General features: G+C 37.5%; 2 protein-coding genes and 1 pseudogene across 3 annotated transcripts in view; 1 reads left to right on the forward strand and 2 right to left on the reverse strand.

The window, feature by feature from the left end:
- LOC144653189 (uncharacterized) overlaps positions 1 to 12779 on the reverse strand; it is a 467538-nt gene that overhangs the window by 22560 nt on the left and 432199 nt on the right. The window lies entirely within an intron of this gene.
- Positions 1 to 12779, forward strand: part of LOC144653164 (uncharacterized) — a 32021-nt pseudogene that overhangs the window by 16030 nt on the left and 3212 nt on the right. The window contains exons 9-11 of the transcript XR_013570691.1: positions 7777 to 8017; positions 9691 to 9942; positions 10909 to 11042. The product of XR_013570691.1 is annotated as an uncharacterized LOC144653164 (transcript). The remainder of the gene's footprint in view (positions 1 to 7776; positions 8018 to 9690; positions 9943 to 10908; positions 11043 to 12779) is intronic.
- Positions 3287 to 6034, reverse strand: LOC144653185 (arfaptin-2-like). Its single transcript, XM_078513128.1, has 3 exons — positions 5895 to 6034; positions 4627 to 5321; positions 3287 to 3780 (listed from the first exon to the last, which is right to left on the reverse strand). The coding sequence occupies exons 1-3, from the start codon at positions 5929 to 5931 to the stop codon at positions 3628 to 3630; spliced, it is 885 nt and encodes a 294-aa protein (XP_078369254.1). The 5' UTR covers positions 5932 to 6034; the 3' UTR covers positions 3287 to 3627.

A 12779-nucleotide genomic window follows, 5' to 3' on the forward strand; every position in this document is an offset into this window, starting at 1 on the left:
TTCCCTCGTGTTCTCAAATGCCCGTCGTGTTTTATGACAGTATAAAACATGGCTTAGGCTTCTTTATTTGTTAAATATACAATATAAATCAACAAATAAGTTATATCGAGGCAGGGGTGTAAAAGCCTAATTAGAATCTTTTAAATAATTATTTTTATTACTATTACACGCATTCAGAAACACTTCATCACAACACACGACAGACCCAATATTGTTAAATAATACGCCTAAGAACTGAGTATCTAAAGCGTAGTACTTAAGAGTGCGTCCATGAGAGAACAGGGCAGAAACAGGCAATAGGTGATACAGCTCAAATCACCGATTTCACCCAAACTTAGCATAAATGTTGGGTATGGTGAGCTATTCACTGTGGCAAAACATTAACTCAAAATATTTTATTCCCTTAGAGTTATGGCTCCTTTTGCAAAATTGGCCATTGTTCACTAATTTATGCATATTTAATTAAATTCACTGCATTATATGCTGTGGTTATTAGGCTTTAAGTACAATAATTTACTTCAACCGTCCGATTTGATTTCTTCTCCTCAAACAGACTTGTGGAAGGTACACATTTCTTTCTGCTGGAAATAGCTTTAATTACTGCCAAATATCTCCCATGAGCAACAACTTATATACATTATTCTTACATGGGTAATGAAATCCATCATTTAACTTAAAAAAAATGGCACAAAATGTTTGGGGACCAGTATATTTTATTCGTACTGAGGAACTAAACACACGTGACTTAACGATTTCTTGCTATTTCATCAAAATTCACCGAAACACAGCATCTAGGCACATCAAAGTTAAGAAACAAGAAAGTAATGCTACATACATGCCACTTATCGACACTTAAATGCTTTCTTCTGAAGATTTTGTTCTTCTTGCTGCACTTCGATCTCAGTTAGCTTCAGTTGACATGTGTACTGTTGCTTTGAGGAGCGCTGTCAGCCAATCCATCGTGGTTCATACTTCGTGAAAGGTATAAACAGGTTGTCAATAAAGTCATTCAAAGAGCTGTTCAATATTTTGAATCTTGTTTAGTCTAGCAGTGAAAACATTAATGAGAGGATAGGTCTTCTTACAACGGCATGAATACAAATAATGTTTAGCGGTAAGTATTACATGATTGACAAAAAACTCGTCTTCACAACCCAGCATTCCAAGCAAGATTTCTCTGTTGTGAAGATTTTTAACATTGACTTTTAAATTGCATAGCCACTTAGTAACCTCTGCCAGAAATTTTCGGCATAATGACAAGAGATAAAGATATGTTCGAGTGATTCGCTCAAAGTTTCTTTTCCACAAAAAGAGCATTCTGGGGAAGGCAACACACCAATTTTATTTAAAAAGTCATTTGTCACCAGGTACCTGTTTAATAGTTTGAATTGAAATTCATGCAGCTTTATATCGGAGGTGACACGATGCGGTAAGCTATGTATTTCGCTCCAATCGAAGATATCATTTTCAAAACAGCTATTGTATTTCTTTTGAGCAGATGGGGTACTAATAACTCATGGCCAGAAATTCCGGTCAACGCCACGGCGCACGCGCGAGTTTAATTGCCAATATGGCCGCCAAACACTCAAAGGAAATGTATGAGAGAAAAAACAAAAAACAAAATAAAACAGAGCAAGTTCTGGCCTACCGGGAACAAGTGCCGCCCTCTTCTCGAGTTCTTGAAAGGTCCTTCGGCTATTCTGATTAGATTTTTTCATCAACAAATGATACTGGCTCTGCTTTTTATCGATGTTTATTTTCGAAGCTTGGCTCATACAACGCTCTATATTTCAGAGGCTTGATATCCAATATTTGCATCCCAAGCAGATTTTGATCCGCCGTAGCAGATAACATTCGCTGAATATCCCAAGTGCCGCCCTCGTTTGAGGATAAGCACCGTATGATGTACTATTTGGCCAATTTTCACCTTCGGTGCTGATTTCTTCGCCCTGCCTTTTGCTTTTAAAAATCTCGCAAATCGTCGAAAAACAAACCAGGCGGCAGTCCATATTGAAATCCAAAATCGGCTGTCTTTGAACTGCGATATTTCAGCCGTCTTTGCTCCAATTTTGCTGCAAAAGCCATCGTTCGAAAGCTTTTTTGCTTCATTATTTTTATCATGCAATACTTTTGACCAGTGGTTTCCCTACTACACAAAATATTCATCTATGTAGGCCTCATTCTTGTGTCTCCGTCGATGTTTATGAGCCCAAAGTCACGCTTTTGAATCAGCGGCTATTACCAATTTTCGTGACCGCTAAATGTACGATGCATCAAAATTCGCCGAATCCGATGTCCGCGATTTCTGGCCATGCCATTTCGAAGTTCTTTAAAAATGGTTTTCGAGACTGCTTTATTGATCGGAGTCTTTTGCTTATTTAATAAACTTAACACAATTTGGTCCTGCAGATTGAACGTCCTTTTGTCAGAGTGAGAGAACCTTTTTATTAAGTCTCTCCATTGACTTGACATGGCGTTTACCACGGATATAAGTCTAAAGAGATCCAAGGGAGTGAGGTTCAGCTCTCTCACCTTATGTTATGTTATTAACTCGTTGTTTTCAGAAATCAGGTCTCCTATTCTCAGAATACCCTTTTCTGCCAACGTTTTGAAGAATACAGGTTTTTTCGTCCGGATACAGACGAGTTTATTGTTCCAAATTATGGTTTGGAGGGTTGTATTTATATCATCAGTTAGTTCTACGCTATGACTAGTTGCCACAGAACATGATTTATAAGATGATAAAACTGTGTAATGTTTGGTATCCAAAGCATATTGTGCATATAGATGAAAATAATAAATAGAAAAAGGTGTTCACCTTTTTCCAGAAGAAAACCGGCAGTAAAGGTTTTTTTTAAACCCAGACGACAGACGTCATTAGCCATTAGGCCACGGTGTTAGTTTAGCGATTAACCCTGTGTAAGAAGGCATGAAAATGGCGCAAACACTTGCAGCTAACCGATCTTTCAAAATTACAACGCCACAGATTTTGTGCCCAATCTGAGACCGAGATTTCAAATCAGGTTTTAAAAGTAGTCCAATTAGAATAACTTCATAGAGCCGGTTACTACGGCATCCTTGTAAACTCTCGTAGCGCCGATTATGCTGCTTGGTTTACTTCGAGTTGCCCAGAGAAACTGCCCCTGGGTTTTCAAGGATGGCTTACTTTCAACCGGTGGCATTTTGTCGCCAGACACTTTTCAACCTAAACAAGTGCACCTTGAATTCTCTGTTCATTCCATCGTTAGTCAGTAAAAATCATTAAGAAGTATTCTTTGTTAATGGATATGTTGTTTTCATAGGTTTATTGACTTTAAAGTTCCCAAAACGACGACATATGAGCAAGCTGATTTCATCCCTGTATTTAATTTAGGTGTCTAGTTTCTGGACACTAAATAAATCTTTTAAGCTTGGTTTAGCTCGACATGTTTAGTTGTCACGATCAGCAAACAAAATAATACAATTCCTTTGCAGTATAGGCCAGAATTTTCTCATTACTTTCTCTGGCATTTACTTATACTCTCATTTCTAACACGGCTATAGAAATCAAACAGGAGTTTCATGTTGCAAGTAGTCCAACGTCACTGTCACTTGCAGCCCAAAGTAAATACTCTTCTCATAACTAACTCAGTGTTCCAGGAATGATGGCTGTTTACCTTCATTGTTCTTGATTTTAACATGGAATTCTTTTATACAGTTTTCCAAAGCCTCTTTGTTCCCAGCAAAGTACGCACTAATTGCATTTTGGAAGAGTAACAACTGCTTATGCATCACTTTCACCTGTTGAAGGAAAAGCCAAAGAGGGGTTAAAGCAACATTTATGTAACAAACCATTGTTACTTTCTATAGTTGAGAGGATTATCATTGTGCAAGGTTTTGAAATACTGTACTAATGATTTATTTGTGATTTCGTGTTGTGGTTTGCTTTGTCAGAACATACTCATTAAACTTCCTACTTCGTCATTTTTCTGACTAGACATGTATTCATCGTAAATAGTATGCTAACAAGTATACAGTGCTGTAACACTTTACTTCACCAACAACCCATTCCTGTACTTAAATTTAGAGAGGCTAGCAAAGGGTTAATGCGTGACGCGTGTAAAGGGAAAATATTAGATCGTGACGCGTGAAAATAGGACAAAAAATAGACTGTAACGCGTGATAATGGTTAGAAAAGACACGTGATTCGTAAATTCTGCTGTTTCAAGTGCTGTTTCAAGTAAACGTGACAAAACCACTTTTGCTACCCTCGTTACAGCCAGTACCACTTCCATTCTTGACCTGAAAGCTGATTGAAAATAATTGCTGGCTGCCTTCACGTTTGACTATGGAAGTTATGGCTATAGTACACGTTTCTTTTACTGTTATTATAATTTTTATTATTTTTATTATTATTATTATTATTATTATTATTACAATAACTATCAATTGATTGTATTAAATTTACAGTTTTCTGTTTTTGTTGCGTGACTTACCAAAAAAACTCTAAAGTTTGAGCTACCTTTCATGGAACACACAACCAGTCAGATTGATTAACCAAGACTGATTAGTTGCCTTGAAGACTGACTAGATGGTTTCTGTAAAAACTGAACACCCTAAAACATTATAAAAATAATCAATTTTTACCTTGTTTTCCTTTAAAAATTTGAGTTTGACTGCTAAGTCACCACGAAGCCGGTCAAATTTCTCTTTCTGAAGATCAAATTGTTGTTTAGCTTCTTCAGCCTTTACAGCTGTTGCTGCAGTTCTTGGTCCAGCTTGGGTAGACTCTAGGTCTGTTCTGTAGGCATCGTACTCTATTCTGGCAGATTCATATGCTTTTACTGTCATGATAGAATCTTCCATGGTTTTGTGCACCAAGGTATTCAGGTTGGACGTAAAGAAATTGAGTGCCTCAAGAAGAACTTCCCCATTTCTGACCAATGACCTTTGGGACTCTGCATTGCAGTTGAATTCATTTTGTAGCTCTGGGGATTTCATCCCTAAATCTATGAAGGCATCAGCCAGACCTCTCTGACTTTCAACCATACTATGGAAATGATGTGTCATCTGCTTAGCAAGCTTTAAGACATTAATATACTTAACTTGGGCTTCTTTTAGCAATAGAATTTGTCCTTCAAGTTCAGTATCCACAGTCTTTGTACCTTTACCAAACCTTTCAGAGAGATATTGTCTGGTATACTTGTATGTTGAAATACTCCATTTTTTAAAGTGTTCTATTTTTTGAGCAGCTCCTGGTCGAACAATGGCTTGAGAAGTTGGGTGACCATTTTGATATGTCCCTTCAGTTGACTGCCATGAGACTGGTGATGAAGAAGGTCCTGTTGAGATTAAATGAGTTAAAGCCATCTTGAAGCGAGCAGACAGCGAAGGGGCATTTGAGGTCGAGGACGTGAACGCGCTCCCGCTTACACATTCAAGTTACACCGTTTCTCTAAGCATCGGTCTTCTAATAATAAATATGTGATGTGTTGAGGCGGCTACAAAGTCGACAAAATAGACCTCCTTCATTGAATTTTCGTTTTCAACTCTCTGTTAACCTCCTATTCTACTTCAGAAAATGTAGAATAAAATAATGATTTAGAGCTTTAGGAATCAGTTGCCCCGATCAAACTTCACTGTCATTTTTTTAGAAACAGTTCAATAGACAAATACATGTCGAGTCTGCCTGTACAATTCCATCAGAACTAAATTGGCTTCAAATATTTGATATTTCTTTCAGGCTAAAGAAAAAAAATGATCTTCGAAAATACACATCAATCGTATTCTAAGAACAAAGGTCGAATTGATGCTTATCCTCTCAGAAAACTAACATTTGAACTCAGTAATTCGTTTCAACGACATGATAAAAAAGCTGACACACGAGAAATAGGACTCGTGTTATTCCGACTTACCTCTGAAAGCTCTGTTGATATTCTTCTTTAACATCATCGTAGCAGAACATTTATTTTATCAACCAATTTATTAAAAGCCGAGTTGTGCACGCGGGAGAGTTACTGACACCCGCGTGTCTGCGGGTACCAGTACTACCTGCCGCACCTTCTCGGAGCGAATGGCAGTTGATTTGAATATTTCGTGTATCAGACTGGGGGTATTTCACTGATTGGTTATTATACTTTACACAATTAACTGTAAGTGTGTGTTGGTTGGTTAAGTGCTATGACGTCACAAATGGCGGGGAAAAGAGGGGCTCCTTACTTTAGAACGAAACTTCGCCAAACTTCCTGGATTTGTCGTGTGTCAAATTATAAATATGTTTTCGTGAAACTTAATCATAGAGTTTTGCTCTGCTTATTTTATAAATATATGTGATGAAAATGGCAATGGCACACGAAAAATGATTAGTAATAGTACAATTAATTGGACCAAAAGGAGTAAAAATTAAGGGAGAAACCGGGCGAGTAATTTCACATGTCTATGAGAAATTACGAACAACTTTACTCTCTGAATCGTACGACCTGGGTTCCAGTTAATTAATCGTATATTATCGAATTTTATTAATTTAATCAAAATAACAAAGTACGAGGTAAGAAAGTTTTTGAGAACCTCTTCGTGTAGTAAAAAAACTCTGTAACATAGTCCATTACAAACAATTGAAGAGCACTGAGGTAATTGACGCGCAAAGGGCGTAGGTTGACACATGTAATTGGACCCACGTTATCAAGCTCAAAAATCGTAACAAAAAGGAACACAAGGGACCAATCGGAAACGAGAATAAAGTGACGTCAGCATACGCCCGCCAGTCAGCCCGTGCAGACTTTGGGAGAGGGAGATATGAGTCCCATTTAATAACGGAGGGGGAAGGTAGTGAAGGGAAAAACGTGAAACACTTCGCAAATTTATAAAAATATCTCGCAAACAAGTCACTAAACGAGTAAAACTAATCGTCGACACTACACAGATAAACACATTACACCGACTTCTTATTCAACTGTTCTACTTCGCTTGCTTCCTTTTTAATTTTTTTTTATGTTTGTGTTGAAATCTCCTATTTACTTGATTTAGACTTTTTGAAGCGCATATTGCATTGCGACCAGAAACGAAGGAAATTCATACAGTGATCTGCATAAAATTTTCGAAAGCAATGTGCAAAACGCTTCAAAACAAGATTACGCCATTATAGTGAGCACAACTTCGCATATTACAAACTGGCTATAAAAATTTTCCCTGCACACGAAAAACGGCCTTAAACTGAATAACTTCCGCCTCCTTTTCCATTTTATATCGTGTCGAGGCGAATTTTGTGTAAAGTAGCCGTTGTAGGAACTGTGAAAACGCAGGGGCTGTCAATTAAAAAATTCTTAACCAATAAACAGAATAAAAATAGACACAAGAACGTCGCGCTTATCGACATCTGTCTTAACCAAACCTTTAAATGGTATCATCGCGTAAATTCAGAATTTAAGGGACTGTGTTACGGCTGAGTTTACTCTATGTTATTAATGTTAGCAAAGAGATCACTTGTTTGGATCTTATTGACAAAACCATAGCTTCATTACAAAGAAAAATGTTTCCCGGGGTCCTAATTGAAAGTTAAAAACAAACGAGATTAACCTCAAAAACTGTTCAATGTTAGCAGTAACAATAACGGTAACAGTAACAGTTAAGTAAAAGTTTTTCAAAATTTTCAAAACAATTTTTTTTCGTTGTCTAAATTTGGCTAAAATCCGTGACACAGTTTAAATGAACGCCATTTAAAAAAAATGGGAAGCTTCGCCTTTAAACTTGGCTAACAAGGTGTAACAGGTTTTGACGCACAAGTGATGTTATTTTTAGATTGGTGTGACACTCAGCCGCCTTTCCTTAGTGCAACGAAACATGGACAAATTGGACGAGAGTATTGATTCTTTGAACGAAGCTCTACAAATGTTTGATAACAACGACATTTATAGGGCTGTGATCTTATCAAAGCTGAGTGTGGTGTACCGCTACAAGGGAGATTCCAAAACAAGTTTTCACTTTGCAGAGAAGGTTAAAGTAATTTCAGACAAGCAACATGGTACAAAAGATCATCCGGGTAAGTTATTTTTATTTGCATTAATAATGGCTATTTTGAACAGACGTTTCCTTCATAGAAAAAGTAGAAAAATATTTTTGCGCAGTATTTCCTTCAGATAGTATTTATTTATTTGTTTTTTTTTTATGACAAAACCTTCGACTTCACTGGCATAGCTAATTACATTTCAGTCCAATTTGCAGAGGCAAATATAAATAATGGTCTTTTTAAAGTATCTGTTTTGTCGAAGAAATTTCGTTCATTGAGGTGAATGTATTCTGTATGTGGCAGAGCTGAATGCAAAGTAAGTAACAGGAAATCGAAGTGGCGCCACCATTTTACTGTCATTACAGGGGAGAAATGTAAGAATGACAAAAAGATGCAGTTACATTTAATTAATCATGAAACAAAGCAAGGAATAGATCATTATATAAGTAAAAAGCCAAAAAAAATTATTGCACAGAACTACCTATTAAACTGTCACGATTACTAATACAAGTCGTTTACAACTTTTTAGCGACGACCAAATAAATGGTCGGTAACTTCTGTGTACATTTAGTAAACACTTTAGTTTTTTAACGATTTTTTTCCGATTGGATGTCCGAAAATATCGGAGTTTAAATGACTTGTGAATGCCTGACTTCCTAAGGGCCAGGGTAACCCTAGCGCCTTGTAATCGCTCTGCTAGGGATAACTCGCCTACCCGGGACAACTTTATTTTGGCTTCAAGAAGCTAAATATGTTTAAAAATACCGACAAAAACAGCGAATTGTGACCAAGAAACATCGTGTTCATTCACAATTTGTCGTATTTTTGCACTGGAACGGAATTATTTTCGAATAACAGCTTCTTACATGGTTAACTGCAGCGTAACCGGTGTAAGTTGACCCGGGTAGTAGGGCTACCCTACCTGCGAATTTTTGCTTGTAAACCCTTCTTACCCTCTTGCTAGGGTAACCTTAGCACTAGGGTTACCCTACCTGCTTGTAAACAAGGTGTTTTACTTCCGGTCATTTCTATTATTTCTGAAACCAATCAAAATCTTTCTTACAACGGAACTATCGATGGTCAATCGTTTCGTCACGGAGATTGGATAAGGATGGTAGGAAAACAAACGCAACTAAGGCTTCCATCGAGTTGCCTTCTTTTAGTTGCGAGAACAATTCATTCAGTGGGCGGGTTCACATTAAACAATTCAAGTATACTTTAAGAGCGTTTGCATCGTTTAGTGAACGGATGCCGTTCAACTTGGTCGTACAAAGGTTCTCTTGGAAACGCCAAAACTTTAATAGCCGAAGCACGGTTTCACATAAGGCTGAAACCTTTGTTAAAAGAATGCTTCGATTTAATCAGAACGTCGAAGCTGATTACCAAAGTGTTAATCATCTGTATTTTAACATTTCCAATTTTTTTTGGTTTTCTTCTAAATATGAAATAAAGCGGCTAGCAGGGCCACCCTTCTTCCTTGAGTCGTTACCAAGCTCGTCGAAAAACTGTTGAAGATGGTAAATGGTATGGTAAATAAATGGTAAATAAATTTAATTAAGGGAATGGATTAGAAACTTTACGACAACAACGACAATTGCTCAGGTAATTGTTTTATTTGCGGTAAGAAATTCTTCAAAAAAAAGAACGCAAATGTTCCGATTAAGAACAACTAATAGGAATTTTTGTAATCTTCTGCTCTGTTACAGCTATAGCTACGGCATTATTAAATCTTGGGCATGCTGAAAGTGACCTTGGGGATGTAGAGGATGCGGTGAGAAATCTTACCAAGGCGATGAACATTTACGAGGCTCTCCATGGTAAAAACCATCGAAGTGTTGCTGCTACCCTTAATTACTTGGGTTACGCGTATCAGCAGATGGGAATGGTGCAAGAGGGAAAGGAAAAGCTGGAAAGGGCAGTGGAAATTATGAACCAGAATTATTCTCCTTCTCACCCGGGTAATAAACATCTTATTACATGAACTTAAGTAAGGGGTCTTTCCGGGCAAACTGAGATTTTGTTGGTTCTAATTCCCCTCAGGACTTCTGTATTTTCATTGCTCGCTGTTATATAGTGCACCTAATAGCCGTCATATCCTTCTCCACGAAGTGCTTGTGGAAGGACCAATAAGCTCAAAAATAAAAACTGAAATTACGCTCGCTCCTAGCACTTGCAAAATTAAGGTCGCTTTCAGCTTCCTATGCCCGAAATAAATCTCTACCTCTAAACTAACATAAAAAAAGAAGTAAATAATAACATACGTAATTCAGGGCCAAAGTGAACAAACTCTGAAAAAAATATTGCTAATGAACATATCACGGTTAAATAGCAAGATGTATACCAGTTGGCTGTTTAAAAACTTGCATAGCCGAGGAGTTAAAGTCGGGAGTACTGGTGTGACAACACCAGCCAGTGGTCAACCCGCGACCTGTGGGTTTCAAGTCCGGTATTCTGACCATTCGGCCACGCTGCCTCCTATGTCAATTCTTATTGTGAAGGTGGAAGTAATTAGAGAATTTCGCCGGGGTTATCTATTGACCTCTCGCTCCACAAGCGCGAGGAAACGGTGAAATATTTTGTTTTCTTTGGCATAAGTATTCGTCTTTTTAGTCAGTAAAATGAAACGTAGTGTCACAGAGATGCATTTTTGGAATTAAAGGAAATCTAAACACATTTCTTAGCCTATTTATTGCACGACAACACACTTTTAGCCCTTACAAAAGTTTTCCGTATAGGTTGTCATTCCCGCAGATTAGGCATTCAGTTGCAATAACGTCGTATCAGATTTCCAAAACTATTAAAATAACTATATATAGTATACATACCTCTATAGAACGCCTGATCGCAGGTTAACCTATATGGTATATAATTGTTTATAAATTCATTTGTTGATTTATTTATTTATTTTGTTTATTTATTTGTAGGGAAAGCCAATTCACTGAAAAGGCTCAGCAAGGCTTGCTTGATCCTCGGGGAGACTGTCAAAAGTGCTGAGCTAGCCTGTCGTGCTTTAAATATTTACAAGGAAACATATGAAAACACCATGGAACATAGAGAGGTAATGTATAAACTGTAAAACTTTTAAGCAACACAAAATTTAGAGAAATTAACAGTACAACATTTGAAAAGGTCACGGTGAAACACACTTTGTTATCGAAAAATGTAACGCACTGTTCCCACTCGCATAGCGTTTGAAATAATCACGTTTAGCAACATTTAATATGATTGACAACTTTTTCTGCCGTAAGCCACTCATTATTAATAATATTTAGACTCGCTGATCTTGGTGCTTTAAAGTGGCCGGTAGTCATGCGGTATTGGTTTTTAGCACTTACCGTAATGATTCGATTTAGCGCCCTCCTTCCAATAAGCGCCCCCCTTCCGAATAAGCGCCCCCCTTTGAATGTGTTTTTGTTAATAAGCGCCCCTATTCTAATAAGCGCCCCCATTCTTATACGCGCCCCTATTCTAATTAGCGCTCCTATTGTGGCTAACTGCCCCTAGTGAAGTCGTCGACGTCGAAAAGATAAACTCATGGAGATTCACCGAACCGTACATGTATATTTTCCGTATGTATATGTATACATTTACCGTACATGTATACATGTATATTTACTGCTAAAATGAACAATTCTTGTAAAAGTAACTGAACTTTCAACAATCTGTTACTGTTACAGTTTATGTTGTTGTTAGTTATTTTAATATATATTAAAGTTTTCATTTGGTTGTTTCGCAAAAAATTAAATAAGCGCCCTGTCCCGAATAAGCCCGATGTCTCGAATAAGCGCCCTCCCTTAAGGTGCCAAAAGTAAATAAGCGCCCCGGGCGCTAAATCGAATCATTACGGTATACTTTGATGGATTGATACAACCACTATCAAAGTAAGCTATCAAATTGATGCAACAGTGGTATTAAATGAACTCCCGTTAAGACCTATCGATAGATTACCTATTAAAAATTTCACACTGTCAAATTTCTTAGCGCAGATTTTTAAACCTCTGATTGGCATGACAGATGGCACCGTAAAGACCAGTAAGGAATTTTGTGATAAGAACAGATAGAACATATCATGACGATGCGTTGGTGTATTTTCATGTTATATTGTATATTTCGATGAACGATTTGCATCAATTATTTTTTTGGCTCGCAACTTACAACTAGGAGGCTTTCTAAAGGAGACACTCTGATCTACAGGGCACATCTGTTATCGAGGTGCTGACTTTTTAAACTTTTCGGTACCACTATATGGGCTTTATGATATCAACAGTCATAGTTAACTTGGTTGGGGAAAGGTCTAGAGCAGCGAGTATTATCATACCTTCTTCGTTCAGCCGCTTTACAAAAACGGAATGTCGAGTGTGAGTGCGTAAAAATCAGCCATGTGGAAACCTTACAAAAACACCTAAACAGCATCGGCAGTCAATCAAATTCACAGTTGAAAGGGAAACAAACCGGGAGATAGTGATCAATCTTCAACAAAGTAATCTCTAAACCTAACGATATATATATATATTTAAACCATAACCGAGAGAATTCTCGCGCGCTGATTGGTCCAAAGTTATGGTCGATGAGAGTATAGACCATGAAAGTGACGTCAGATCACGCCACGCACACGCTCGGGCTAAAAGATGTGCAAGTTTGGTCCCCATGAATGAAAGCGAATTTCATCGTGTTTTGTTTGAATCAACTATGCATTTGTTTTCGGAATTCAGGATTGGACTTCTACTTAGGTGATCTGTCGAAAGAAAATTGACCAGGCTTTTGAATTTTTGGTCTAACTGAGAAGAACGGTGCT

This window comes from Oculina patagonica, chromosome 5 (genome assembly GCF_052425735.1).
Source record: "Oculina patagonica isolate OP01 chromosome 5, crgOcupat, whole genome shotgun sequence".
NCBI lineage: Eukaryota > Metazoa > Cnidaria > Anthozoa > Scleractinia > Oculinidae > Oculina > Oculina patagonica.